This window comes from Chiloscyllium punctatum, chromosome 11, assembly GCF_047496795.1.
Source record: "Chiloscyllium punctatum isolate Juve2018m chromosome 11, sChiPun1.3, whole genome shotgun sequence".
Classification (NCBI taxonomy): Eukaryota; Metazoa; Chordata; class Chondrichthyes; order Orectolobiformes; family Hemiscylliidae; genus Chiloscyllium; species Chiloscyllium punctatum.
Genome location: NC_092749.1, coordinates 104,515,935 through 104,542,721, shown reverse-complemented (window position 1 = coordinate 104,542,721; position 26,787 = coordinate 104,515,935). Strand labels below are relative to the sequence as shown.

At 40.8% G+C, this 26,787-nt stretch overlaps 1 protein-coding gene across 2 annotated transcripts; it reads right to left on the bottom strand.

Moving 5' to 3' along the window:
* Window positions 1-6,129: 6,129 nt before the first annotated feature.
* On the bottom strand, window positions 6,130-26,559 carry LOC140483292 (uncharacterized). Of its 2 annotated transcripts, none has more exons than XM_072581448.1 (5): window positions 26,442-26,559; window positions 25,491-25,540; window positions 25,278-25,368; window positions 21,236-22,893; window positions 6,130-6,548 (listed from the first exon to the last, which is right to left on the bottom strand). In XM_072581448.1, exons 1-5 carry the CDS (start codon window positions 26,488-26,490, stop codon window positions 6,465-6,467), a joined length of 1,932 nt encoding a protein of 643 aa, XP_072437549.1. In that variant the 5' UTR covers window positions 26,491-26,559; the 3' UTR covers window positions 6,130-6,464. The 2 variants fall into 2 exon arrangements, with proteins under 2 accessions (XP_072437549.1, XP_072437550.1); XM_072581449.1 differs by having other exon boundaries at window positions 25,491-25,537.
* Window positions 26,560-26,787: the final 228 nt, after the last annotated feature.

Genomic DNA, 26,787 nt, shown 5'->3' with positions numbered 1-26,787 from the left:
CTTGATTAGCTTTTCTAAATAATTATTTAGTCCAACATGCAGTCCTTTTTCATGAACTACATGTATGGAAAATTTTATTCAATGTTCAAAAACACTTGCTGTCCCTCATTACAGCCATAATTGTTTCTTTCACTCCAACTTGAAAGTTCAAATATGGTAAACATTCAGTGTCTACACTCAGTATTCAAAAGTGAATTTTTTAATATAAATTTTGCATGTATTGAAGATGTGCTTTGATTGCAAAGACTTGACAGGCCCTTAAACTGTAACAGAACTATTTATATATTCTAAATATTCTTCAGTTCAAACCACATTGTCTTAAATTTGCTATGGTAAAATAAAAGTTGGTTTTTCTTTTACTTCTAATATTAAAATATCAACCATGAAAGATAATGAACTCCATTGAAATTTGTACCTCAAACTAACATCCCCAGTCAAACATGCAGCCATACTTTGAACTCTCCTCATGTTTTACTCCATTGTACTCCCCTATTAATTAGATTTTTCCAAATGTTTCCTCACCATCTGTTCCTACTGGTTTGTCCTGCAGTACTACGGAGTTCACCAGATCTTTTAGTTTGTATAGATTGAGTTGTTCCTGCTAAATTTCCTCTTATTTCCCCAATTCAGTCTTTCTAGAGTGTATTGGGCTTCTTTAATCTTTCCTTGCATTTCATTCCATTACATTGGGATTTTATTCCTTTCTCATTTAATCTTCTATTCTTTTTTGACTTGTGGTGACCCAAAATTGTATTTTGTAGTTTTCTGACCTGGCTGTGCATTCTATTGATTGACTATTTAATCCTGGACCAGATGAGAAATCTGTGTGATCTTGGACAACGTCACCAAATTATACTATGATCTGGTTAACACCATTCCCCTTTATTTTTCAAGCAGACCATGACGACTTCCAAAGGACTTGGATGAAAGTAATAGAACTCCTCAAATTCGAGCAAATAACAATACTGTACAAACTAGAACTACCAATACAATCCACCAGAACCTGTGCCGTTTCTTTCTAACACCCACAGTTAACTTGTATATATGGGTATGTACTATGATAAAACATTCTACTGTGTACACAACTTGGTAAATGTAGTCAAAACAGATTCCTTGAATTTCTTAGCAGCTGCCTCCAATTAGTGTCGCTGATCATCAAATGTCATTGACTTTACAAGAGATTGCAATTCCTCATTTTTACTGATTTGGCATTAATTCCATTTCAAGTGCTATTTCATCATGGAGTATCTGAACGAATGTTGTTCTTCGAGCTTATCACCCTCCTGTTATAGATCTGCGCTGTGAAATTCCAAGCATAACTCCTGCTCTTCACCAACAGCTGGGTACTCGCAACCAGGTATGTCCCTGGTTTCGTCCCTAAGCTCTAATCTGCTCAGTTGTATGAAGCAAATATTGCTTATCAGCATTTCAACCTTCCTGCGCGCAGCTGCACTGAAGTACTCATGTTTTCAAGCTCTTCTCAGGTTCTGCCAACACAGACATCTACTTCAAACCTGCCGATTCCCACCACTACCTGGACCACACCACTGCCATATCTACTCCCAGGAGGAGCACTTCCACTCCAGGACATCCCAGATGGCCTCCTATTTCAAGGACTGCAATTTCCACTCCCACATAATGAGCAATGCCCTCCCTTGCATCTCCACTTCCTGCACCTCTGCCCTTGAACCCCACCCCTACAACTGCAACAAGACTAGAACTCCCCAGTTCTCACCTTCCACTCCACTAATCTCCAGATACAGTGCATTATCCTCTACCATTTCTGCCACCTACAATCAGACCTCACTACCAGAGAGAGATTTCCCTCCCCACCCCATCTGCATTCCACAGAGACCATTCCCTATGTGACTCTCCCATTAGGTCCACAGCCCACCCTCCACTCCTGGCATTGTCCCTTATTGCCGCAAGTGATGTAAAACCTGCGCTCACCCCCCCCCCCCCCCCCCCCACTCCCAAAAAATCTCTCTTCAAGGCCCCAAAGGATCTTTCCACATCCAGCAGAGATTTTCCTGCATATCCAAACATCTCATCTACTCTCTGTTGCTCTCAGTGTGGTCTTTTCTACATTGAAGAAACAGGATGCCAACTCGTGGAATATTTCTGGGTCACACGCATCAAACAACCCCACTGCCCTGTGGCTGACCACTCCCTCTCCCACTCTGCCAAGGACATTAAATTTTTGGGCTGCCACCTCCACTAAATCCATGCCACCCACCAACAGAAGAAAGCCTCATCTTTCGCCTCGGGACCCTTCAACCACACCGCATCAACATCGACTTCACCAGTTTTCTTATCTCCCTTCCCTGTACCTCATCCCAAACCCAACCCTCCAAGTCAGTACTGTCCCCTTTACATGTCCCACCAGTCCATCTTCCTTCCCACCTATCTGCTCTGACCTCTCACCACCATCCCCCATCTGTATCTACCTTTTTCTCCCACCCTCACCCTCTTATTTATCTCTCAGCTCCCCCTTCCTCACATACCTGATGAAGGGCTTATGCCCAAAACATCAACACTCTTATTGGGCACCGTCTGACCTGTTGTGCTTTTCCAGTGCCATGCTTTTCGACTCTGATCTGCAGTCCTCTCTTTCTCCCTACTTCACAGTTAAGGTTACTGGGAGCTAAATAAATGCTTTTATCATCTTCCCTGCACGAGAGTTAACATTTTTTTTTAAATTTAGTACCTTTTTTGTAGGTTATACAGTTTGTTCTATTTATCTTAACATGTTGCATTTTTGTTTTTTAATATCCATATTAGAACTGAATCTGGTACTGCTCAGTTTACCAACATAATATTATTTACTCCATCTATTGCATGATCGTTATATATTACGACCTATGACCATAAGACCATAAGACATAGGTGTGGAAGTAAGGCCATTCGGCCCATCGAGTCCACTCCGCCATTCAATCATGGCTGATGCGCATTTCAGCTCCACTTGCCAGCGTTCTTCCCGTAGCCCTTAATTCCTCTAGACAACAAGAACCTATCAATCTCGGCCTTGAAGACATTTAGCGTCCCGGCTTCCACTGCACTCCGTGGCAATGAATTCCACAGGCCCACCACTCTCTGGCTGAAGAAATGTCTCCGCATTTCCGTTCTGAAATGACCCCCTCTAATTCTAAGGCTGTGTCCACGGGTCCTAGTCTCCTCGCCTAACAGAAACAATTTTCTAGCATCCACCTTTTCAAAGCCATGTATTATTTTGTACGTCTCTATTAGATCTCCCCTTAATCTTCTAAACTCCAACGAATACAATCCCAGTATCCTCAGCCGTTCCTCATATGCTAGACCTGTCATTCCAGGGATCATCCGTGTGAATCTCCGCTGGACACGTTCCAGTGCCAGTATGTCCTTCCTGAGGTGTGGGGACCAAAACTGGACACAGTACTCCAAATGGGGCCTAACCAGAGCTTTATAAAGTCTTAGTAGTACATCTCTGCTTTTATATTCCAACCCTCTTGAGATAAGAGACAACATTGCATTCGCTTTCTTAATCACAGACTCAACCTGCATGTTTACCTTTAGAGAATCCTCGACTAGCACTCCCAGATCCCTTTGTGCTTTGGCTTTATTAAGTTTCTCACCATTTAGAAAGTAGTCCATTCCTATATTCTTTTTGCCAAAGTGCAAGACCTCGCACTTGCTCACGTTAAATTCCATCAGCCATTTCCTGGACCACTCTCCCAACCTGTCTAGATCCTTCTGTAGCCTCCCCACTTCCTCAGTACTACCTGCCTGTCTACCTAACTTTGTATCATCGGCAAACTTCGCTAGAATGCCCCCGGTTCCCTCATCCAAATCATTAATATATAATGCGAACAGCTGTGGCCCCAGCACCGAACCCTGCGGGACACCGCTCGTCACCGGCTGCCATTCTGAAAAAGAACCTTTTATCCCAACTCTCTGCCTTCTGTTAGATAGCCAATCCTCAATCCATCCCAGCAGCTCACCTCGAACACCATAGGCCCTCACCTTGCTCAGCAGTCTCCCGTGTGGCACCTTATCAAAGGCCTTTTGAAAGTCCAGATAGACCACATCCACTGGGTTCCCCATTTAATCATGTTCATATGTTTGTTGGTATGGATCCCTCAGTGGATTTTCTGGGGGGAAAAAAAGCCCAACCTGAATTTGTATCATTGTAATTAACATTGTACACGTAGTACAGAATTTAAGGAAGGTTGCATTCACTCAGTAATAGAAGTTACATCCCTGTTGGGGAAGGATGGGAAGTGGTGAGATGAAGGAGGTGGTCACCCTATTCAGTTGTGTGCACTGATGCTAGAGTAAATGCTGACCTCTTCTGATTTAGCAGGGCCAGCTTGTTTAAATCTATGATCTGTGCAGTAACTTGAGATTTACGCAAAGGTGTAGATTGAGACCATGCAGCTCCTAAAGATGCCATTGTTGCAATTTCAAGTAACGTGACTCCAGTCTTTAGAAATACTGAAAGCAATTTGTATAGTTGCTGTACTTCAGTGAAAGATGAAAAAGATGACAGGGTTTCATAGACAAGTGGTAAACCTCTGATCCTGTGCATGTAATTGGAAATATGTGATTGTGAGAGGAAGCTTGAGCCAACTGGTCTACAAGATCACTTTCCCTGGAGGAGAGCATTTCATAGTGTGATAGCTAAACTAAGCATTATCTACACTATCTGGAAGTATGGGTGAGTTGAGACTGGACTACAATGTATAAATGATAGCTCTTTACAGAAATAATGAAAATTGAGGAACTTTAATGTGGGAACTGAGAACACTGCACTTTAGAGATCATGTAAGCAATAACAAAAAGGATTTGCCTATCCAAAATGGATGCTTATAAAATTTGTCACAAGCCTAGAAGATGAAGCATTCAACTGCATCCTTAGATTAAATATGGACCTAAAGTAGCTTTGTGCTTGAAAATGTACATGGGAAGACGATTCCCAAAACAAATTTATGCATATCCATTTCCCAAGTCTCAGCATTTGATCACTGAGAACAGTAGAAAATGAGTGTAAAACATCTGCATCTGAACAGAGGTGATAAATTGAAGTTTGTTCTCTCATCTACAATACTACCACCCACCTTTTTTAACTACTTAAAAACAGGCTGTTCACTACTGCCTAACTATATAAAGATATGTACTATTGGGATCAATTGAGATTTTAATTATGCAATAAACCCAGAAGGGTAGGCAAGTTGTTTGCTGGCCACCTAACTTCTCATTCTCAATGAAAACTTAAGGAGAATGTAACATTTAATTCTAAAATAGAGTGGGTAGTTTTACACTACCCACCAGTATCTCACCTACCTTATTTAGTAAATTATCTGGTCATTAATGGTAAACTATTTGGTCATTTGCACAAATTGCAATATTTCCAACATTAGAGTGATGCTAATTGACACTTTAATTAGTCCTTCAGTTGTTAAAAACCACACACCAGGTTATAGTCCAACAAACATTTTTGGAAGTGCAAGCTTTTAGAGTGCTACTCTTTTTTTTTGTCAGGTAGCTAATGGGGCAGGATCATAGGACACGCAGTATAGTAAAAGAAAGCTTGTACTTCCAAATAAAGAACAACCTCAATTATCTGAATCAAGGTGGGGAGTGTTTTGTTCGGATAATGTTTTTATGGGACCTTGAGATCTTGTTTGGATAATCTGAAATTCAGACAATTGACATTCAGATAACAGACTTTGATCTATAAACCAGTTGGACTTCTAACGTAGTGTTGTGTAATTTTTTTTAATTTTATCCATGCCAGTCCAACACCAGCACCTCTGTCATAGTCCTTTAGTTATAACACAAGCACCAGAAGGTCATGAAACATACTATGTAAATGCAAGTTTTTATTTACTTAAATTTATTCTTATGAATTTTTAAAAATATCTATCCCAGATTTCCCAATTGTGTGCTGTAAATGGCATCATTTTGTTTACTTAAAGTGTACAGTTGTAATGTATCCCACCAGAAATGTGTTATATGGTGTAATCTTCTGTTGTAGAAAATGCTGTTCAGGCCCTGTGGTTAAGTAATTGTTAATTGAATTCAACTGCATTTTGCCATTTCAGTATTGCCTTTTATTTCATAGTTGGCTGAAAGTAGAAGTGACATAGAGGATTAGAGTCAGTACTTCTGTTTTTATTTATAGCAAATTACAGGCTGAACCATAATACAATAATGTGAAATAAAAGTGAAGCTAAGTTTCCATGAATAATAAACCCAACCTGTTAATTTTTCATGCCTTTAAATATTCACAACATTTAACATTATAGAAGTGCACAATGGGACATTACCAGCATTCTAAAACATAGCGTCTAGCGAACAACAAAATACTTTGTGATACTGTGCAAGTTGCCTTTCACTTTAAGTGCATGACATAATATATGTGGCTCTTATGTTTTTAAAAACATGATATAGCAGAGGAGCTAAATGACTTTTCTGACAACATTGTATTAATTTCTTTGACTTCCATGTAGCTTCTCTGCCATTTTCTCCAGTTCCAAGTCCATAGCTGCCAAATTCTCCAGTTCCTTCTCCTTTGGGGACAATGGAAAACAATTTATTTATCTCAACTCAATGCAAGAATATGCCAACAGAAATTTTCCAACTGTAGGACAGAATAAATGCTACTGTAATAGAAGTAAATGCTGGAAAGTCTTAGCAGATCTGGCAGCATTTAAGGCAAAAGAAGTAGTTAGCAATTCTGGTCAAAATTCCAGACCTGAACTGTTAACTTTCTCCGTGAATACAAAAGGAAACAAGTGTGGAAATTGTGATGGTACTGACTGACTAACTATAGTCTTCCAATTCTTAAACACTGAAATGCTGTCAGAGGACTGGAAAATTGTAACTGCTGCATCCTTGCTCAAGAAAGGTATAATGATAAACTTTAACTTCAGACAAACCTGTTCAAATCTATTGTGGAAAAGCTTTCAGACAATAAATTGGGACAAAGTTAAATCATTTGAGCAACTGCATATTAACAATGGAAAACCAGCAATTATTTTAAAAGGTAACTTGGTTAACTGGAGTTATTTGATTAAGGTAAAGCAATTGATAGAGGACATGCCTGTTATGTAGCAATTGATTGCTACCACCTTTTTATTCCTTAAGCTCAATGGCTGTATGGAATTGGCTGAGTGCCAGGAAACAGTAATAGTAAATAGTTGAGTTTCCTGGAGAGAGGATGCATTGGTATTCCAGATGTTGCTGTTTGAACCTGCTGTTCCTGGCAAAAAAAACTGTTGGGTGTGTACGCAATTTCAAAATCTGTAAATGACAAACTTTTAAGTATTGTGAACTGTGGAGATAATAGAGATAAACTTGAGGGGATAGATTGGTGGACAAGTGACAGACGAAGCTTAATGTAGAGAAATATGAAGTGATTGATTTTGGTAGGGAGAATATGGAGTGTCAGTATCAAATAAAGGGTACAATTCTAAATGAGTTGTAATGTCAGAGACCCAGAGGTATGTGTACAAAATCACTGACGGTCACAAGGCCCTACACCACCACTTGTGTCGCCTTACAGTTCTTTTCATTATCCAATTTTGTTTTGAAAGCCACAATTAAATCTGTCTCCACCACACTCTCAGTCCATGCATTCCAGCTCCTAACCTCTTGCTGTATTTCTTTTTTAAATTGTAATTGGTTCATTTAACATTTATTTAAGTTGGCGTCCTCTGGTTCTCACCTCTATTTCAAAAATAACTGATGGTTAAAATACTTGGCCTTTGTGTAATTGAGGTCATCCTGAAACAGGAATCTGGTTATCTATTTTACTGTAGCAGAATTATCTCTTGAATGCATATTGTCCTTTAGAACATCCTTTGAATCTTTTTCAGTTTTTGGAAGAGCTACATTAAAGAAAAGATGAATTATTTATTCACTTGAATATTATAGCTGTCAATATTGGCATTATATTACCCAACTCTCAAAGATGCAAGTCAATTACAATCAAAAGTTCTTCCTGTCTACTAGCTTAATTTCAGGCTGAAAAGACAATGTTTCCATTTCTCAGCTCCAGCCATCCCCGTGGAGGGGGAGCAACTAATTCATATGTAATTTTACCAGTCAGTAGGAGGTAAATTGAGGTTGTCTTTTATTAAGCTCCCTTACAACCTGCAATGCAGCCCATAAGTTGAAGTCACATTCAAATACTGGATGCACTGGAAGTAAAATAAAGTTATAAATCACTATATATTTCCTAATCTTCATTGATTCTTTCAATGTAATATCTTAAAGGTGTATGGAGGTAACGTGCACTTCATGTCCATATGTTGTATTTCCGGATTTCTTTTTAACCAATCCTTGCCATCAACTTTGTAAAATTCTGTGCCAATCATTCTTATTCCGTTTTGATGTCTGAATTTCCACAATACAATTGCAGGTTTCAACCATTAGGTGGAGGTATGGAGTGAGTTTCTGGAGTCCTAAATCTGTTTCTACCTTCAGTACAACCAAACAAGTATACTTTAACTATGGACCATTTTACTGGGAAAGTTACTACTCCTGTAGTTTTGATGTCTATGTAATATTTACAACAATCATAATAGGAAACACTTCAGTGCCTCAGCCAAAATGTATGATATTCAAAGTTTTGCAACAAGAAAGCAAGAACCAATCAAACATGTTCAATATCTTTTGTATTCAATATTTTGTATAAATTTTGAAGATAATTCTGGCTATGAAAATTTAAAACTCCGCAAACTATTATGATCCCAGCTAATCTTATTACCAAACAGGTCAGATCCGAAACAGGAACCTGGCCTGATGGTTTGAATTTTTTTTGTTTTGGTTTTATCTCTTGTCACATAATGAAACATAAGTAAATTTGTATCAGCGTGTGCTTAACAAAATAGACCTATATTGCAAAAGAAAATAGATTGGATTATTCTATCTACTTCTGATACAAATTTGACGATTTCTGAACACTCTGTACTGTGTCAATGCTGTTACTTTTCAAAGAATTTTTAAAAAATAATCTTTTCAGAGGGGATGTAAAGGCAAAGGTGCCAAAGAGTTTAGGGTGTTTAACAATGGAAGGGTACTGGCCAGTTCTCTCAATTCAGGCAATAGTTTCAAGGTTTTCATTCAGAGTATGATAGGAGCCTGGAACACACTACCAGAAGAGGCAGTGGTGGCAGGCACTTTGGCATTTAAGAGGTATCTGGATGGTTACATGAATATGGAGGGAATAGAAGGATGTGGACTGAATAAGGGTAGGTTTGCTTTTTAATAAGAGCATGATGATCGCTACAGGCTTAGAGGGTCAAAGAGCCTGTTCCTGTGCCGTACTACTTTTTTGTTCAGTAAAGAATTCCTGTCTGAAATTGCTCTCTAGGTTTTCCCTCCTACCTGTAAGAATCTGTTTTTAAATTTATCTTTTTGCCAAGGGGTGTGTTTATGGGATGTTACTCTGTTGGAACAGTTAATTAATAATAGTTACTATATCAGTTCAGTTAAGTTTTCCAATAGTTTATTTTACAATTCACATGTTTTGTTCGTCTTTCAATTGTAGTGTTTTAAGTAAATTCTATTTTGCTTAAAGCTGAGTGGTTTGACCAGTTGCATTACCGCTGAAACACCCACTTCACATCTGCCTTTGAAATAAGAAAAAGTTAGCATCTTAGGCTACCTTCTTAATATTTTGAGGGTGTCTGGCCTGGTCCATAACAGCACACATTATTCCAACAATCCCAAAACACACTTGTCATCGAAAATAACTAAGAGAATTTGTATGTTACCCAAAATACCGTTTACATCAGCAATCCTGCTTCTAACACTTTTGGTAGGTTTACGTTCTTTGTGACTTCAATTTTTAGATAGGAAATGAAAATAGCTTAGCTTTAAGGAATCTCTTCAGCGTTCAATATCTAACTGAGCCGGCCAAAACTGTTTTAAAAGAAATCACCGTGGCTACAGATGTGCTTGCAAATTGATTAACATTATACACCAATTGCTAACTCAAAACCATAAACCCAAACTCTCAACAAGTAACCTTAAAATTATACATTTAAATCCCATAATTTACATCATCTAACACCACTTGAGCTGACAAGTCAATCCTAATATCTCTGTAGTCCCAGCTAACTTGCTGAAGTATTTCTTTCAATATTTTATTTATTCTCTTGTATCCATAAACCCCAAACCCCGTCTATATTTTGTTTCTTGTCTTCTATCTGTCATGTGTTGCTGGAAAAGCGCAGCAGGTCAGGCAGCATCCAAGGAGCAGGAGAATTGACGTTTCGGGCACGAGCCCTTCTTCAGGATTCCGGAAGAAGGGCTCGTGCCCGAAACGTCAATTCTCCTGCTCCTTGGATGCTGCCTGACCTGCTGCGCTTTTCCAGCAACACATTTGCAGCTCTGATCTCCAGCATCTGCAGTCCTCACTTTCTCCTTTTCTGTCATGGTTCTACGTACATAAAACAGTTAATGTTCCAACATGAATACTATGTAGCAACTACCATAAAATGACATTTGTGGTGAAAATTGCAGTGTAATTAAGTACATTTCTCAAAATTGCAATATAGCTTTTCAGTCATAATGAGCACCTCAGGCTTCCCCAGTGTTATGAAGGATGATTTCATTTCTTTTAATATAACTGGCAAACCTCCTGTGATGATGAACATGGTGAATCAGTGTTTTTTTTATATAATAACAACAAAGCTAATTTTTTTTCAATCTAGGGGACAATAACAGTGCCACTGTGCTCTTTCTAAATCCATTTTTTTTCTGACTTATTGAAATTTTTTATAATTGGTTTTGCGATCAAATTATCTGACTCTGGCTGTTACTGTATATGCTGAAATGATGATATATTTACTTTTATGTACTATGTCACCTATTTTCTTTGTGTACACACACATTAATTTTCACCTTTAGTCCCCATCAGTCAGGAATAGGGCAGGAGGTTGCCTTCTGAATTCCATAAGCACCTTCAGCCCTACTGTCCTTACAGGCCTCCATACTACTTCTAATTCTGACCCCTCGCATCAGGGAGGAAGTGTAGACTGCAGCTGCTGGGGATCAGAGTCAGCATAATCAAAGTCAGCATAATCAGGCAGCATAAGCCCATTAGGAATTCCTGATGAAGAGCTTATACTCGAAATGTCGACTCTCCTGCTCCTCGGGTGCTGCCTGACTGGCTGTGCTTTTCCAGCACCACATTTCTTGATCCTCGTGTATCACTCAATTTAATTATTCCACAATTGGCAGAAAACCAACAACTGCCTAGGTTCCAATCTCTCATTCTGTCTCCCAATGCTCTTGCATCTCTACATCTCTCTCTTCCCTCAAATACTCCATTCAACTGCCTAGGTTCCAATCCTAGGGTGACTCAGTGGTTAGCACTGCTGCCTCACAGCACTAGGGTCCCAGGTTCAATTCTAGCCTCTGGAGACTGAACTATGGAGTTTGCACATTCTTCCTTGTCTGCATGGGTTTCTGTGGGTGCTCTGGTTTGCTCCCACAATCCAAAGCTGTGCAGGTTAGGTGAATTGGCCATGATAAATTGCACATAGTGTGAGGTGCATTAGTTAGGGGTAAATATTAGGGAGGGAATAGGTCTGAGTGGGTTACTCTTCAGAGGGTCGGTGTGGACTTGTTGGGCCAAAGGGCCTGTTTCCATTTTTTCTTTAAACAATTACAGTTAAGGCTGTTCATAGAATCATACCCCCATACACTACAGGGGAGGTCCTATAGCCTATTCAGTCTGTACCTTTAACACTGCACTAAATCTAAACCAGTCTCACTTCTCACACTCCCCGAGAATCTTTTTTTTAAGATTACTTAGTGTGGAAACAGGACCTTCGGCCCAACAAGTCCACACCGACCCGCCAAAGTGCGCCCACCCAGACCCATTCCCCTATATTTACCCCTGCCCCTAATACTACGGGCAATTTAGCATGGCCAATTCACCTAACCTGCACATTTTTGGACTGTGGGAGGAAACCGGAGCACCCGGAGGAAACCCACACAGGCACGGGGAGAATGTGCAAACTCCACACAGTCAGTCGCCTGAGGCGGGAATTGAACCCGGGTCTCTGGCACTGTGAGGCAGCAGTGCTTGCCACCGTGCTGCCCACAGGTCCTGTTTCCATACTGAAGGGAATCTAATTTTTTTTTTTAAAACTTTTTTGAGTAAGCTTTTGGTCATTTATCCAAGTATATCCGGAGGTAAGAGTCATTTTAGTTCATGCAAATTGAGATCACCTGTCATCAATGAGACCTCCAAGTTAATTTTGTAATTCCAAAGCCACATACTTTCTATCCTTTGCTACTCAGCACTGCTTAACCAGTGATCTCTTTAAGATATCATTCCAAAACACACTAAAATGGGAAGCTCTGTAACTATCTTTTGGGGAACATTTCCTGGTCCCAAATATCAACTCCTAATGCTTGACTTACCTGACTCTTCTTTAGCCTTACTCCCCCCACCCTCTAATTATCAGGGCATGCTGGACTTGACTTTTCTCTATAGGAGAAAGTGAGGACTGCAGATGCTGGCGATCAGAGCTGAAAATGTGTTGCTGGAAAAGCGCAGCAGGTCAGGCAGCATCCAAGGAGCAGCAGAATCGACGTTTCGTGAACTCCTGAAGAAGTGCTTATGCCCGAAACGTCGATTCTCCTGCTCCTTGGATGCTGCCTGACCTGCTGCGCTTTTCTAGCAACACATTTTCAGTGCAGGACCCCTAAAAGTTTAGCAAAATTAAAGTATGTGGTATTGGATGTAATGTTCTGACATAAATAGAGGATTGGTTAATAGTACCTTCAGGGTTGGGCACATGAGCATGTTGGCATGAAAATCAAAAATTACTGTCCAAGATGCCCCAATCTGCTACGAGCTTTGCACAAGCACACCCTGCTCTCTGGTTTTCCTTTCAAATGTTTCACTGGGAGGTGTGAAGATCATTCATTTGCACAGTAGGTACAAACTAAACTTGATACAGAATGTAAGGAGAAGTCATTTCATGATGAGTTGCCCCAATCAATTAAGTGTTAATTGCTGCTGGTTAACCACTTGAGTAGTTAATTAATTACAACATTTGCACAGTTGCATTTATGTTCTATTTGTTGATTACCTACTAAGTTTAGAGAAAAATCAAGAAGTTTTTATTTTATGTAATCTATAAATTTCCTCTTGTTTTCTATCCTGAATTTCCCCATTCTAGTTAACTTCTTCCTTAGTCTCTGCATTGTCCATTTTGCAATCATTCAATCTGGTTAAGGAGATGCACAACTCCATCTCCTTAGGAGAGGGCACCATGTTGTTTCTACTTCACACCTGCATCAACTAACGCTGCAATGTTAGGCTCAAAAAATGACATCTTCAAACCAGACCATTAAGGGTTGGTTCATTGGCAATGACAATGAGCAATTGAAGTAAAGTGGAAAAGTACATGAAAAACAGGCCTAATGCAAAAACCAGTCTGTTTTGACTGGGGTGGGGACTGGAGGATGCTGTCTGACCCTGAGGCCAGATGGGAACCATCCACTTGTGTGGTCTACATGGTGAACCTGGATTTTTGCTTAAGCCTATTTTTCAGGGCTGGAAACCTACTGAAGTTATTATGAAATGGTATTACAGCATGTAACCAGAATAGTATTAATATCAGTGACTCTCGGAATTACTGCCAACATGTGGTTCATGAGACTGGGGCCATAGACTTTCACCTGTGGATTAGGGTTCACAGACTGGTGCCATGGCATTATCCAGGAGACCTGATGAATAGAAGGCAGTGAGACAGTTAAGAGAAAGTGAGGACTGCACATCCTGGAGATCAGAGCTGAAAAATGCATTGCTGGAAAAGCGCAGCAGGTTAGGCAGCATCCAAGGAGCATGAGAATCGACGTTTCACGCATAAGCCCTTCTTCAGGAGTTCCCGAAACGTTGATTCTGCTGCTCCTTGGATGCTGCCTGACCTGTTGCGCTTTTCCAGCAACATGTTTTTTAGCTCATCAGTGAGATACAGTTGTTGAAAATGTCTAAGTAGGTTAAGCTAAAAGAGTCACCCATTTCGTTTGCAAATAGCTAAAGTAGGTTAAGCTAATTTGCTTCATATCAAAACGCACATTTCTTTGTGTATTCACTTTGATCTGACTTTAAAGAACCCAGTTAGGCACTTTCATATAAGAATATGTGGGGTAAAACATTGTGGAAAGTCAGGAAATAAATAATGGCAAGACCAACTGCTGCTGCAGGAAATCTCTGCAGGAGTTCCTCAGGGTAGGCTGTTCAGTCCAACCTTCAGTTCTTTCATCAATAACCTTCCAAAAAAGGAAAGAAAATTACAGCACAGGAACAGGCAATTTGGCCCTCCAAGCCTGCGCCAATCCATATCCACTATCTAAATCTGCTGTCTATTATCTAAGGATCTGTATCCCATTGCTCCCTGCCCATTCATGTATCTGAGCAGATACATCTTAAATGACACTATCGTTCCAGCTCCTACCACCTCCATTAGCAAAGCATTCCAGGCACCCACCACTCTGTTTTTAAAAAAAACTTTCCACTTTTTTCTCACCTAAACTTTCCCCCCTCACTTTGAACTTGTGGCCCCGAGTGATTGAATTCTCCACTCTGGGAAAAAGTTTCATGCTATCCACCCTGTCTACAAATCTCCTGATTAAGGCCTACAAAATCATGTTTCCCCCCTCAACCACCATCTTTTCAATGAAAATAATCCTAATCTATTCAGCCTATCCTCATAGCTAGCACTGTCAAAACCAGGCAACATCCTGGTGAACCTCCTCTGTACCCTCTCCAAAGCATCCTCCTCCTTTTGGTAATGTGGCAACCAGAACTGTACGCAGTATTCCAAATATGGCCAAACCAAAGTTTTATAAAATTGTAATGTGACTTGCCAACTCTTGTATTCAATACCCTGTCTGATGAAGGAAAGCATGCCACACGCTTGCCACCTTCAGGGAACAATGGACCTGAACACCTAGACCTCTCTGTATATCAATTTTCACCAGGATTTTTCCATTTACTATAGAGTTTGCTTTGGAATTGCATTGACCAAAATGCATCACTTCACATTTGTCTAGATTGAACTCCATCTACCATTTCTCTGCCCAACTCTCCAAATTATCTATATTCTGCTGTATTCGCTGACAGTCCCCTTCACCATCTGCTGCTACTCCACCAATCTTAGTGTCATCTGTAAACTTGCTAATGTGGCAACCTACACCTTCCTCCAAATCATTTATATCTCTCGCAAACAACAGTGATCCCAGCGACACCACTGGTCGCAGGTGTCCATTTTGAGAAGCTCCCTTCCACTACTACTTCTGTCTCCTGTTGCCCAAACAGTTCTCCACCAGAGAGCTAGAACACCCTGGACCCCATGCAAATTCACCTTCTTTATCAGCCTACCATGGGGTGCCTTATTAAATGCCTTACTAAAGTCCACGTATATGACATCTACATCCCTTCCCTCATAAATCAACTTTGTCACCTCTCAAAGAAATCTATTAGGTTTGTAAGACATGACCTTCCTTGCACAAAACCATGCTGCCTATCATTGATAAGACCATTTTCCTCCAAATGGTTGGATATCCTATTCCCTAGTATTTTCTCCAGTAGCTTCCCTACCACTGAAGTCAGGCTCATGGGTCTGTAATTGCTTGGATTATCCCTGCTACCCTTCTTAAACAAGGGGACAACATTAGCAATCCTCCAGTCCTCTGGAACCTCTCCCGTTTTCAAGGATGCTGCAAAGATATCTGTTAAAGCCCCATCTATTTCCTCTCTCGCTCCCCTCCGTAACCTGGGATAGATTCCATTTGGTCCTGGGGACTTGTCCACCTTAATGCCTTTCAGAACACACATTTCATCCTTCCTTATGCCGACTTGACCTAGCATAATCAAAGATCCATCCCTAACCTCAACATCCACCATGTCCCTCTCCTCGGTGAATACCGATGCAAATGACTCATTAAGAACCTCACCCATTTTCTCTGACTCCATGCATATCTTTTCTCCTTTGACCTTGAGTGGGCCAATCAATTCCCTCATTACCCTCTTGCTCCTTATGTATGAATAAAAGCCTTTGGGGTTTTCCTTAACCCTGCTCGCTAAGGATATCTCATGACTTCTTTTAGCCCTCTTAATTCCTAGTTTTAGATTGGTCCTGCATTCCTAATATTCTTCCAAAGCTTTGTCTGATTTCAATTGCTTGGACCTTATGTATGTATGCATCCTTTTTCCTCTTAGCTAGTCTCACAATTTCACCTGTCAGTCATGGTTCCCTAAACAGGAACATATCTCTCCTGAACTCTAATCAACCTCTCTTTAAACGCCTCCTACATATCGAATGTGGGTTTTCCTTTAAACAGCTGCTCCCAATCTGCATTCCCCAGCTCCTGCTGAATTTTCCTTCCCCCAACTTACTTTACGACCAATCTCGTCTTTGTCTGTGAGTATCCTAAAACTTATGGAATTGTGATCTCTATTCTCAAAGTAATCCTCCACTGAAACTTCAACCACCTGGCCGGGCTCATTTCCTAACCCCAGGTCCAGTATGGCCCCTTCACGAGTTGGACTACTTACACACTGCTCTTAAAAAAAAACCCTCCTGGATGCTCCTTACAAATTCTGCATCATTCAATCCTCTAACACGAAGTGAATCCCAGTCAATGTTGGGAAAATTAAAATCTCGTATCACCACCACCCTGTTGCTCCTATATCTTTCTATGCTCTCTCTACATATTTGTACCTCGATCTCGTTCGCTGTTTTGGAAGCCTGTAGTAAAATCCCAACGTTATTACCGCACCCTTCCTATTTCTGAGCTTTGCCCATATTGACTGTTCGAGTCCTCCATAGTGCCCTCCTTCAGCACAGCTGTGATATCTTCTTTGACCAGTAATGCAACTCCTCCACCCCTTTTACTTCCCTCTCTATCTCACCTGAAGCATCGCTATCCTGGGATATTTAGTTGCCAATCTTGCCCTTCCCTTAACCAAGTCTCAGTAATAGCAGTAACATCATACTCCCAGGTGCTAATCCAAGCCCTAAGTTCATCTGCCTCACCTACTATACTTGTTGTATTAAAACAAATGTACTGCAGACCACCAGTCCCTCTGCGTTCATCTGGTGCTTCCTGCTTACTCTTTTCCCCTTAGACACGCTGACTTCATTATCTAGTTCCTTACAGGCTTTCATTACTACTGCCTTCCTGTCCATTAACTACCTCGTTTGATTCTTATCCCCCTACCACGTTAGTTTAAACCCTCCCCAACAGCATTAGCAAAAGCACCCTCAAGGACCTTGGTTCCAGTCCAGCCCAGCTGTGGACCATCCAATTAGTAATAGTCCCACCTCCCCCAGAACCACTCCCAATGTCCCAAAAATCTGAACCCCTCCCTCTGGCACCATCTCTCAGGCATAATGTCAGAGGTGGGAATGTTTGCTGATAAATACTTTATGTTCAGGGCTTCTCTGCTATTGAAGTAGTCTATACCCAAATGGCTTGGGCTGACAAGTGGCAAATAACATTTGTACCAGACAATGACCATATTCAACAACACAGAATCTAACCATTGTGTCTTGACGTTCAATAGCACCCCTAACTTCTCTACTATGAACATCCTGGAGATATCATTGACTAGAAGCTGGACTAGTAATGTAAGTACTGTGGCTACAAGAGCAGGGTCAGAGGCTCGGAATCTTGCAGCAAGTAACTCACCTTGACTTTCCAAAACTACTTTATCTATAAGGAGATGGAGGAGAAGTCAGGAGTGTGATGGAATACCTCTCAGCCACCTAGATAAGTGTAGCTCCAACAACAGTCCAGAAGCTTAAAAGCATCCAGGACAAAGCAGCATGCTTGATTGGTACCACATTCACAAAACATTCTCTTCTATCACCGTTGCAGCACTGTGTACTCTCTACAAGATGCTCTGCAGAAATCTACCAAGATAGCACCTTCTAACCAACCACTACCAGCTAGAAGGACAATGGCAGCTGCTCATGGGAACACCACCACCTGCATGCAATTCATAATCCTGGATTGGAAATATGTCACCGTTCCTTCACTGCTGCAAAACACGAGTTTCCTCCCTAAAAGCATTGTGGGTCCACCTGCATCAAATGGACTGCAGTGGTTAAATATAGCACACCACCACATTCTAGAGGGCAATTAGAGATGAGCAATGAATGCTTACCAGCTAGTGTTGCTCATTTCATGAATGAATAAAAAGAAAATAATGAAAGCTGTCTATTGGCCTACCACAGAGGAAGATGCAGTGCAGGAACACAATAGCCTAAAAGTGAATTGATGTTGTGCCTATTTTAGAGCCATGAAACAGACTCCCAACATTCTGAACTAGTGAGTGGTGTCACTCTATACAAATCTTCACTGGACGTGCGCTGACCGCATGTCAGATTTCAGAAGTCATTATTGACAAGTTTGTTTTGTGAATACACTTTAAAATGTTATTTTATTCACTATTGATAAGATAATAAAAACAGAAATTGTTGGTAAAGCTCAGCAGGTCTGGCAGCATCTGTGGACGGAAATCAGAGTTAATGTTTCGGGTCAAGTGACCCTTCCGGTTCTGAGGAAGGGTCACTCAACCTGAAAAATTAACTATGATTTCTCTCCACAGATGCTGCCAGACCGGAGTTTTTCCAGCAATTTCTGTTTTTTGTTTCTGATTTATAGCACCTGTTGTTCTTTCGGTTTTTAGTGATAAGATAATGTTGCGTTAATTATATTTAATGATCTATGACTGAATTGTTTAAACATGCAGACATTACATCCGATCCAATATTGTTTCCCAAAATTGAACTGCCCTGAATGTAGTGAACAGAGGCTCTCCAGGATAACCAAGCCCTTCTCAGCAGTCAGTAAAGGCTGGTTGCCATCTAAAAGGTATGCTTTTCCAAAATAACTATCCGAACGTGAAACCAGAACTGATAAGAGTTCTCCACCGAACTCTAGAGCTAAGAACATAGACAGTTATCCACCCTCAATCCTCCTTTCCCTGTTGATTGCATTCCACAGCCCCATTCTCACTAATATTCTGATCCCCTGATTACAATCTACTCTAAAGGCTGTCCTGACAGTGCAGCAGCCCAAAGTTCAAAATAAAATCCGAGAGTGCTGGAAGTGTTCTGAAGCTATGGAAGCAACTGGGGAGACAGTAACAGAGTTAGCACTTCAGATCTGTCACCTTTCATCAGGACCAGAAAGATCATGGATTCAAAGTATTAATTCTGCTTGTCTCTCTCCATAGATGCTACCTGACCAGCTGTGCAATTGCTTCATTAGCAGATAAATGCTATCCAATATTACACCAAGTATTCTTACTCTATTTTATCTGTCTTTTGATTCCAAGAACACCGTAGTTTGTGTAAAAACATGTTATTCACACATTTCCGAGTTTTGTACTGATCTTTATACATTTATAAGCTTTGTGCATAATAATTCCTGTCACCAGGATTATTTGTTTTATTCAATTAACAGATAATAGTGTTGTTTGTTTAATAATTCCTACTAACTAATGTGGAAGTTTATTTGAAGGTTTCAAACAGGGTATTTTCAATGTGTTTTTAGTTTTTAACCCACCTGGGTATAGAGCTGCCCATGGTTTCACTGATGTTTAACACTCATTCTCAACTTAAAACATCTGAAGGTGATTCAGAAAGTGAAAATTAATCCAAGGTATTAGTCTTAAATGTAATTATTAACTTATCATTATCTTATCAACAGTGATTAAAAAAACGTTAAGGTATATTCACAAAACAAGCCTGCAGATAATGACTTATTAAATGTGAAATAAACATATATTCACCACACATAAACAGGAATCAGTACATAAATAATTAGTAATAATAAACATGGTGCACCATCACAGCAGATCTTCTGGTATGCAACAGCACATGAACTTGACGACATAGAGAACTGCAAGCAGACATTATTTGAAGAGTCACGAATGTGGTGCTGGAAAAGCACAGCAGGTGCGAGGAGCTGGAGAATCGATGTTTTGGGCAAAAGCTCTTCCGAAAGTTCAATTCTCCTGCTCCTTGGATGCTGCCTGACTTGCTGTGCTTTTCCAGCGCCCCACACTCCAGCATCTGCAGGTCTCACTTTCTCCTATTATCTGAAGGGTGCTGCATTAAATCCTATTTAAATTTTGAAATACTTTCAAACATGTTTTGTGAAATCAAAGTCTGCATGCATATTGTTTTGAAAATTGTAGACTCAAATATATTAAATAGAGAAAGTTTAAATCAATACACATTTAAAAGTGAGCATAACCTGACTTTAATTTTAATTCCTATATGTTACAGAAGTTCTAGATATTACGTGTCAAAATGATGTCCTTAGATAAAGTTACAGTATTTAGAAAATTGATATCTATGAACATGCAAATTAGAAACAGGAGGAGATCATTCTGTTCCTCAGGTCTGTTCCAACATTTAGGGACTTGACAGGGTGATGATAATAGAATGTCTCTTCATGAGGGAGGAACCAGAACTAGCAGGCACAGTAATTTCATTTCATCCACATCCCTCCCCAACCCATCCTGGGAATCAGTTGAGTTGAACTTTTCTGAACTGTTTCTAATGCCCTTTGCACCCATTGCTTAAATAAGAGAGTATATATAGTACTCCAGACTGATTCCCTTGAAACTTTATTTCTTTATCTTCCTAATTTGCATTATGCAGAACTGTTATGGAGAACTTTTAGCCTTTTTTCTTTATTTTTGTACCCAATTTATTTTAGTACCTAAGCTTTGTAACTAGGTACTTTGTGCTCAAGATTGCACCATGTGTTGCAACATTATACACTTTTTACTATACTCTTATACTTCTGTACTTGAGTATGCATGACAATAAAATTTAATTGGAATTCTAATTCTAATTCTAATTCAGACTTTCAAAATGCCATGCTTTAAGTGCTTAATGCTAGATTGTTCCTATGACAGGTGTTTAGCTAACTCGCCTGTAGTTCCCTTTCTTCTGTCTCCCTCCTTTCTTGAATAGATGATGCCAAAACTTACCTTGAAAATAGCAGGATGCTACTTTTTAATTAATTATCACAATTGTTTTATGTAACAATGTATAATTTTAGTATCTATCAAATTTTAGATTACTTATCAAACAGCTATGTTGCAATTTCAATAAACTCAGTTTTGCCTTATTTATTGGATCGTCCAAGTAAAGAATAACTCTAGTCCTTTTTATCAAACAACAAATATGAATTGGCTCACCTCTTCTTTGGTCAGAGTTCTATGGTTCATATTCCTTTTTCTGTCTTCATGGTGTTGCTTTTCATTTTCTTCAAAATCATAAAGTTCTGGGACTTCAAATGATTTTTTCTTGGCTTTCAAATATTGTGCCAGCTTGTCCATTCTATCATACATCATTTTCTCTTGCAAATCATGGGCAAAATGTTGTCTTGAGGCATGCCCTTCACTATCTTCCACTTCCTGCCCCTGGTCTTCATCCTCATATCGTTTCTCATGCCTCTTTTCCAGTTTACCATCATAACCTTCATATTCTGGATAGAAGTAGCTCTTCTCCCTGGGCTTCATTTTTTCTTCATTGTCAGGGGTTCTGTCCTCCATGCTATGCTTCTTCTGCCACCAAACCTGCTGCATTCTTGGAAAGTGTTTTGTATTTCTCTCTGTTTCTTCATCTTCTTCATTGTTGGCAAACTTCTTTTCCACATCTTCATCAGTTTGGAGCCACTTTTCATTGTGAACATGCCTCTTTTTTTCTTCACTATGATGCCTCTTTTCCTGACCGTGATGCTCATTTTCTGCATCCTCCCCCGGTTTTTCCTCTTCACTGTGTCTCTTGTTCCCATCATAATGTCTCTTTTCCTCCTCTCTGCTATGATGCTTCTTTTCACTGGACTGTACTTTTTCTTCACTGTGGGTTCTTTTGCCATGGTATTGTTCTTCGTCCACTGATTCTTCAGAGTTACTCCTCATGTGTCCATCTACTATATCCTCATAATGATGCTTGCCTTTCTCATATGCTTCCTGGATGTTATTCCCCTTCAGGTAATTCTGAATGCTCTTGATGTGTTCCAGTTCTTTACTGGTTTCTTCAGATTTATCAGCATTCTTCTCATCTTGCTGGGGACTCTTCCTATCCTCATCAGAATGACCGTAGCTGTTTCTTTTGTGGTAATAAATGTGACCATTAAGAAGTTTTTCTCTTTTTTCATTATCATTCTCTTCTGACTCTTCAGACTCAGCTTCATGTCCATAGTTGCCATTTCTTTTATCTTGATCATTGAGGTCTTCCTCAGACCCATCAATCTCTTGGTCACTGTCCCTTTCTCCAGTACTATGTCTTCTTTTGTCTGACTGTCCACCTAAACCAATCGCCTTATCTTCCTCAAATGACTCCTCACTTCCTTTGTCATATCCATGAGGCCATTTCTCATGGAATCCATGGCTTGCAAGTTCAGAATCATCTGTTTTTGGTGGACTATTTTGTTCTTGCCCACTATCCTCGTCACTGTGTCTTCGCTTCCTGTGTTTTTCTTCTTCATCGTCTGTACTTTGATCATCTGCATATCTTCTTTCTTCATAGCTATGGTTATCTTGGCCAGTATGGTGATTTCTGTGACCTTTCACTTCATAGGGGCTTTTGACTGGTTTGAAGTCTTCCACTTCCCTGCTGTCATCTTCACTGTTTCTTTCTTCATCATTGGCTTGCTTGAGATGCTTTTGTTCCTCACTGTCATCTTTATCTCGATCGTCTGCTTCAAACCGCTCTCCTCCATGTCTCCCCTCTGCTTCCTGGCTTCCCTTATCTTCGTAGTGATGCTTTTCAGATTCCTGAATATGTCTCTCATCCTCATAGTGTTGGTTTTCTTCGGTATTTTTCTTTCTTGCTACTTCATGTTTCCCACCTGTAATAGGATGTCATGAAGGTTTAAGGATTGTGCATCAAGAACTAAGAATTTCATTAATGTGGACATGGGTTCTCAATTATATTCTTCACTGCATGAAGGCCAAAATCATTTCATGTTACCTCTCATTCAATTAAGATGCCCTTCATATTATGCTGGTCAATGCATGTCACTCATCCACTATCAATCAACACATTGTGGGCGGCACGGTGGCACAGTGGTTAGCACTGCTGCCTCGCAGTGCCGGAGACCCGGGTTCAATTCCCGCCTCAGGCGACTGACTGTGTGGAGTTTGCACGTTCTCCCCGTGTCTGCGTGGGTTTCCTCCGGGTGCTCCGGTTTCCTCCCACAATCCAAAGATGTGCAGGTCAGGTGAATTGGCCATGCTAAATTGCCCGTAGTGTTGGGTAAGGGGTAGATGTAGATGTAGGGGTCTGGGTGGGTTACGCTTCGGCGGGGCGGTGTGGACTTGTTGGGCCGAAGGGCCTGTTTCCACACTGTAAGTAATCTAATCTAATCAACTGACCAATGTCTCATTGCTGTTAATAGAAAACTGACTGTATATCAAAAGAGTTTATTCAAAAGTCTCAGAAGAGCTTTACATTGATTGACACGCTATGGGACCTGCTGAAGTGTTGAAATTGTAATGTAAAGTATTTTCTTTATAGTACTATAGTCAGCAATGTAAAAGGTCATTGCATTCACCAATCATCCTACAAACATTCTTGGTAAATGCTGCATCTCATATCACAGGGAATACTTTCAGAAAATTTGAGCATTGACAAACCAAGACACAAAAGCAGAGTTGATGCAAAAGACCAGGATGTCAGACATGGCCAATTCTCCCATGTTACTCATTGGAATCCTCCAATCCTCAACATTTTTTGTACAAAATTTCTCATTAAATTAAGGGGCCAAGTGACTACCATGACATCTTGTTCATCCCTAGTTGTAAGCTAGAATGGGCTGTTGTGGTGCAGTGTCAATGTCCCTACCTTTGCAGCAGGAGGCCTAGGTTCAAGTCCCACCTGCTGTAGAGGTGTCTAAACAAGTTGATTAAAAATACCTATAAGCCCAGTCTGTGGTTCCCACGTGTGAGGAGGGGGTTGAGAGTGATTATCCAACCCATTCTGTACTACAATCTCACTTGCACATGGAGCTCAAAGACAGGAACAGGTAAATGGACTGTCAAACTTGGAAATATGACAGCTGAAATTTGAAGTGCATGGAAATGCAAATCTGGCAGATATTTAATAAAGCACACAAATATCCTGAGAGTGTGTACTTGGAGGATGTGGTTTGTTGGTTTGCACTCACCCTCCCACCAAAAAAAAGTAAGCTTGGCTCAATCCACAGATTGTCCATACCTGTCACTCATTAATGGCCTTAAATCAAATGCTAATGCAAAAAAAAACACATCGTTTTAGAATAATGAAGCAATAACACTCTAGAATTGACTTATTCATGCATTCATAGGGTCAGAGAGTTGTACTGCATGGAAACAGACCCTTTGATCCAACTGTTCCATGCCGACCAGATATCCTAAACTAATCTAGTCCCATTTGCCAGCATTTGATCCATATCCCTCTAAACCATTCCTGTTCATATACCCATCCACATGCCTTTAAATGCCATAATTGCACCAGTCCCCACCACTTCTTCTGGCAACTCATTCCATACACACATCATCCTCTGTGTGAAAGAGTTGCCCCTTAGGTCCCTTTTACATGTCCCCCACCCCAAACCTATACCCTCTACTTGTGGACTCCTCTACTCTGGGGAAAATACTTTGACTATTCACCCTATCTATGCCACTCAAGATTTTATAAACTTCTATAAGGTCACCTCTCAGCCCCAGATGCTCCAGGGAAAACAGCCCCTGTTGGAAATGAGAAGAAAGTGAGGACTGCAGATGCTGGAGATCAGATTCGAGAATGTGGTGCTGGAAAAGCACAGCAGGTGAGGCAGCATCCGAGGAGCAGGAGAATCGATGTTTCGGGCATAAGCCCATCATAGAAATGAGCTCATTCCTGATGAAGCGTTTATGCCCGAAACGTCGATTCTCCTGCTCCTCAGATGCTGCCTGACCTGCTGTGCTTTTCCAGCACCACCCTCTCGACCTTACTAGAAATGAACTGTGTCATATCAAGTAAAGACCCTCACACCGACTGGGCTGTTCTCTCACCCCATCTAGTGGATTATGAAGTTCCAGTAACAAATGTTCTGCTTCCTCTCTACACTGTTATTGTACAATATTTCAGTGTAGAGTCTCGATAGTAAGGTCACATATATTTACTAGTGCAGCCTGTTCCAGTGGGCTATTTGAGGCACTGGGGAAGTGGGAAACGCTGATGTTTCCAAAATTACAAAAGAAATGCACTTACTGTCGAGGACTGTCCTGCACTCTGAGCTCACCGGAGGGGCGTTAGCTTTGGAAAGAGCCGTGGAAAGTGCTTCGATTATGCAGCGTGTCACCTAAACGTCCAAACAGAAAAAAAAGCAAGACAAACTCATCGGCCTCAACTTCCTCTTGTTCTGAATCAGAACAGGGAGAATTGCGTGCAAGTGTGGGAAAAAAAAAGATCATGCAAACCTACCAATTCATCCTTCTGTGTGCCTCTCTCCACCGGCAGTGATCTGGCTACTGCTAAGTATGAAGGTAAGGACGGGGGGAGGAGACAAACAAATTACAATATCAAACAACTGCACAATCTGTAGGGTTTTTTTGCTCTTCAGCACACTTTTAGTCCAGCGAGTGGGTGCCAGTTTAAGCTGTTGACGGTTAATTTACAGTTAAGTGAAAGTTGCCCTAACCCCAATTTGCTCTTTCGAATCAGAGACCACCCACACTCTCTCGGGAAACCTGTCTTCTCAGTTCTGATGTGCCTCTGGCCATGTTACAAAGCTGTGGCAGGAAACGTGCCGTATCCCCTCAGTTTCCTCTTCAGTGTCATTCCCACCTTCGGAGATGACAGAGGGACAACATCAGTGGCTCTGCGTGAACCCTTGACAATCTTTGCCCCTAAGCTCAGCAAAAGAAACAAAACACAGAGGGACTGCAGGAGAAGCTGAGCATTTGTATAGAGAAAGTAGAGTTAACGTTTCGAATCCAGTTTATAGCTTAACTCTCCTTTCTCTCCAAAGATGCTGCCAGACCTGTTGAGTTTCTCCAGCAATTTCTGTTGTTGTACCAGAGCTTCAGCGCCGGCAGATTGCTAGAACAAATCATAGAATCCCTACAGTTCTTTAGTCTGTAAAAGGTAACTCGCCTTTGCAACTGGGCTTTAAGAAGGGAGACGGCAGATTTTCCGAATCGCTGCTACCAACGCGCGTTTCTCTATCGTAAATAAATGTCAAGACTTGGCTTCGATTTCCAGGTAATGAGGTTTAAGACACACACAAAAGAAATGCCGAGCAAGGTCCTACAGCTATCACTCACTTGGAGAGGCTGGGACAGGGTCTGAAGTGCAGGTCGCTGGCCAAAGTGCTGAAATGGACAGCTCCCTTTATTGGAATAGGGGCTGAGGAGGAAGGGGATTTTTTTTTACCTGTCACAGCAGACAGAACGGACAAGGTGAGGAGAGACGGCAGCTGCATACTCCTGTGGGAGAGGAACACACTGCGGATTTTTCGCTGGCCGCTTGCTCTCTCGCTCTCTTGCTCTTTCTGCTGGTCTCTGAATGGAGCCCAGCCTCACCAGCCCCAATTTAAAGCGCCCTTCGTCAGAGAAGGCGGAGACAGACTTCTCTCCTTACACAAAAAATACCTATCGTCACCAGAAGGCACCCCAACACTCTAGAAAAACAAACAGCTGGAACTCATGTTCTGTCATTAAACTTTCATCTGCGCCCAGAAATGCGGGACTTGCCTTTTTTAAAAAAAAAACTCCCAACT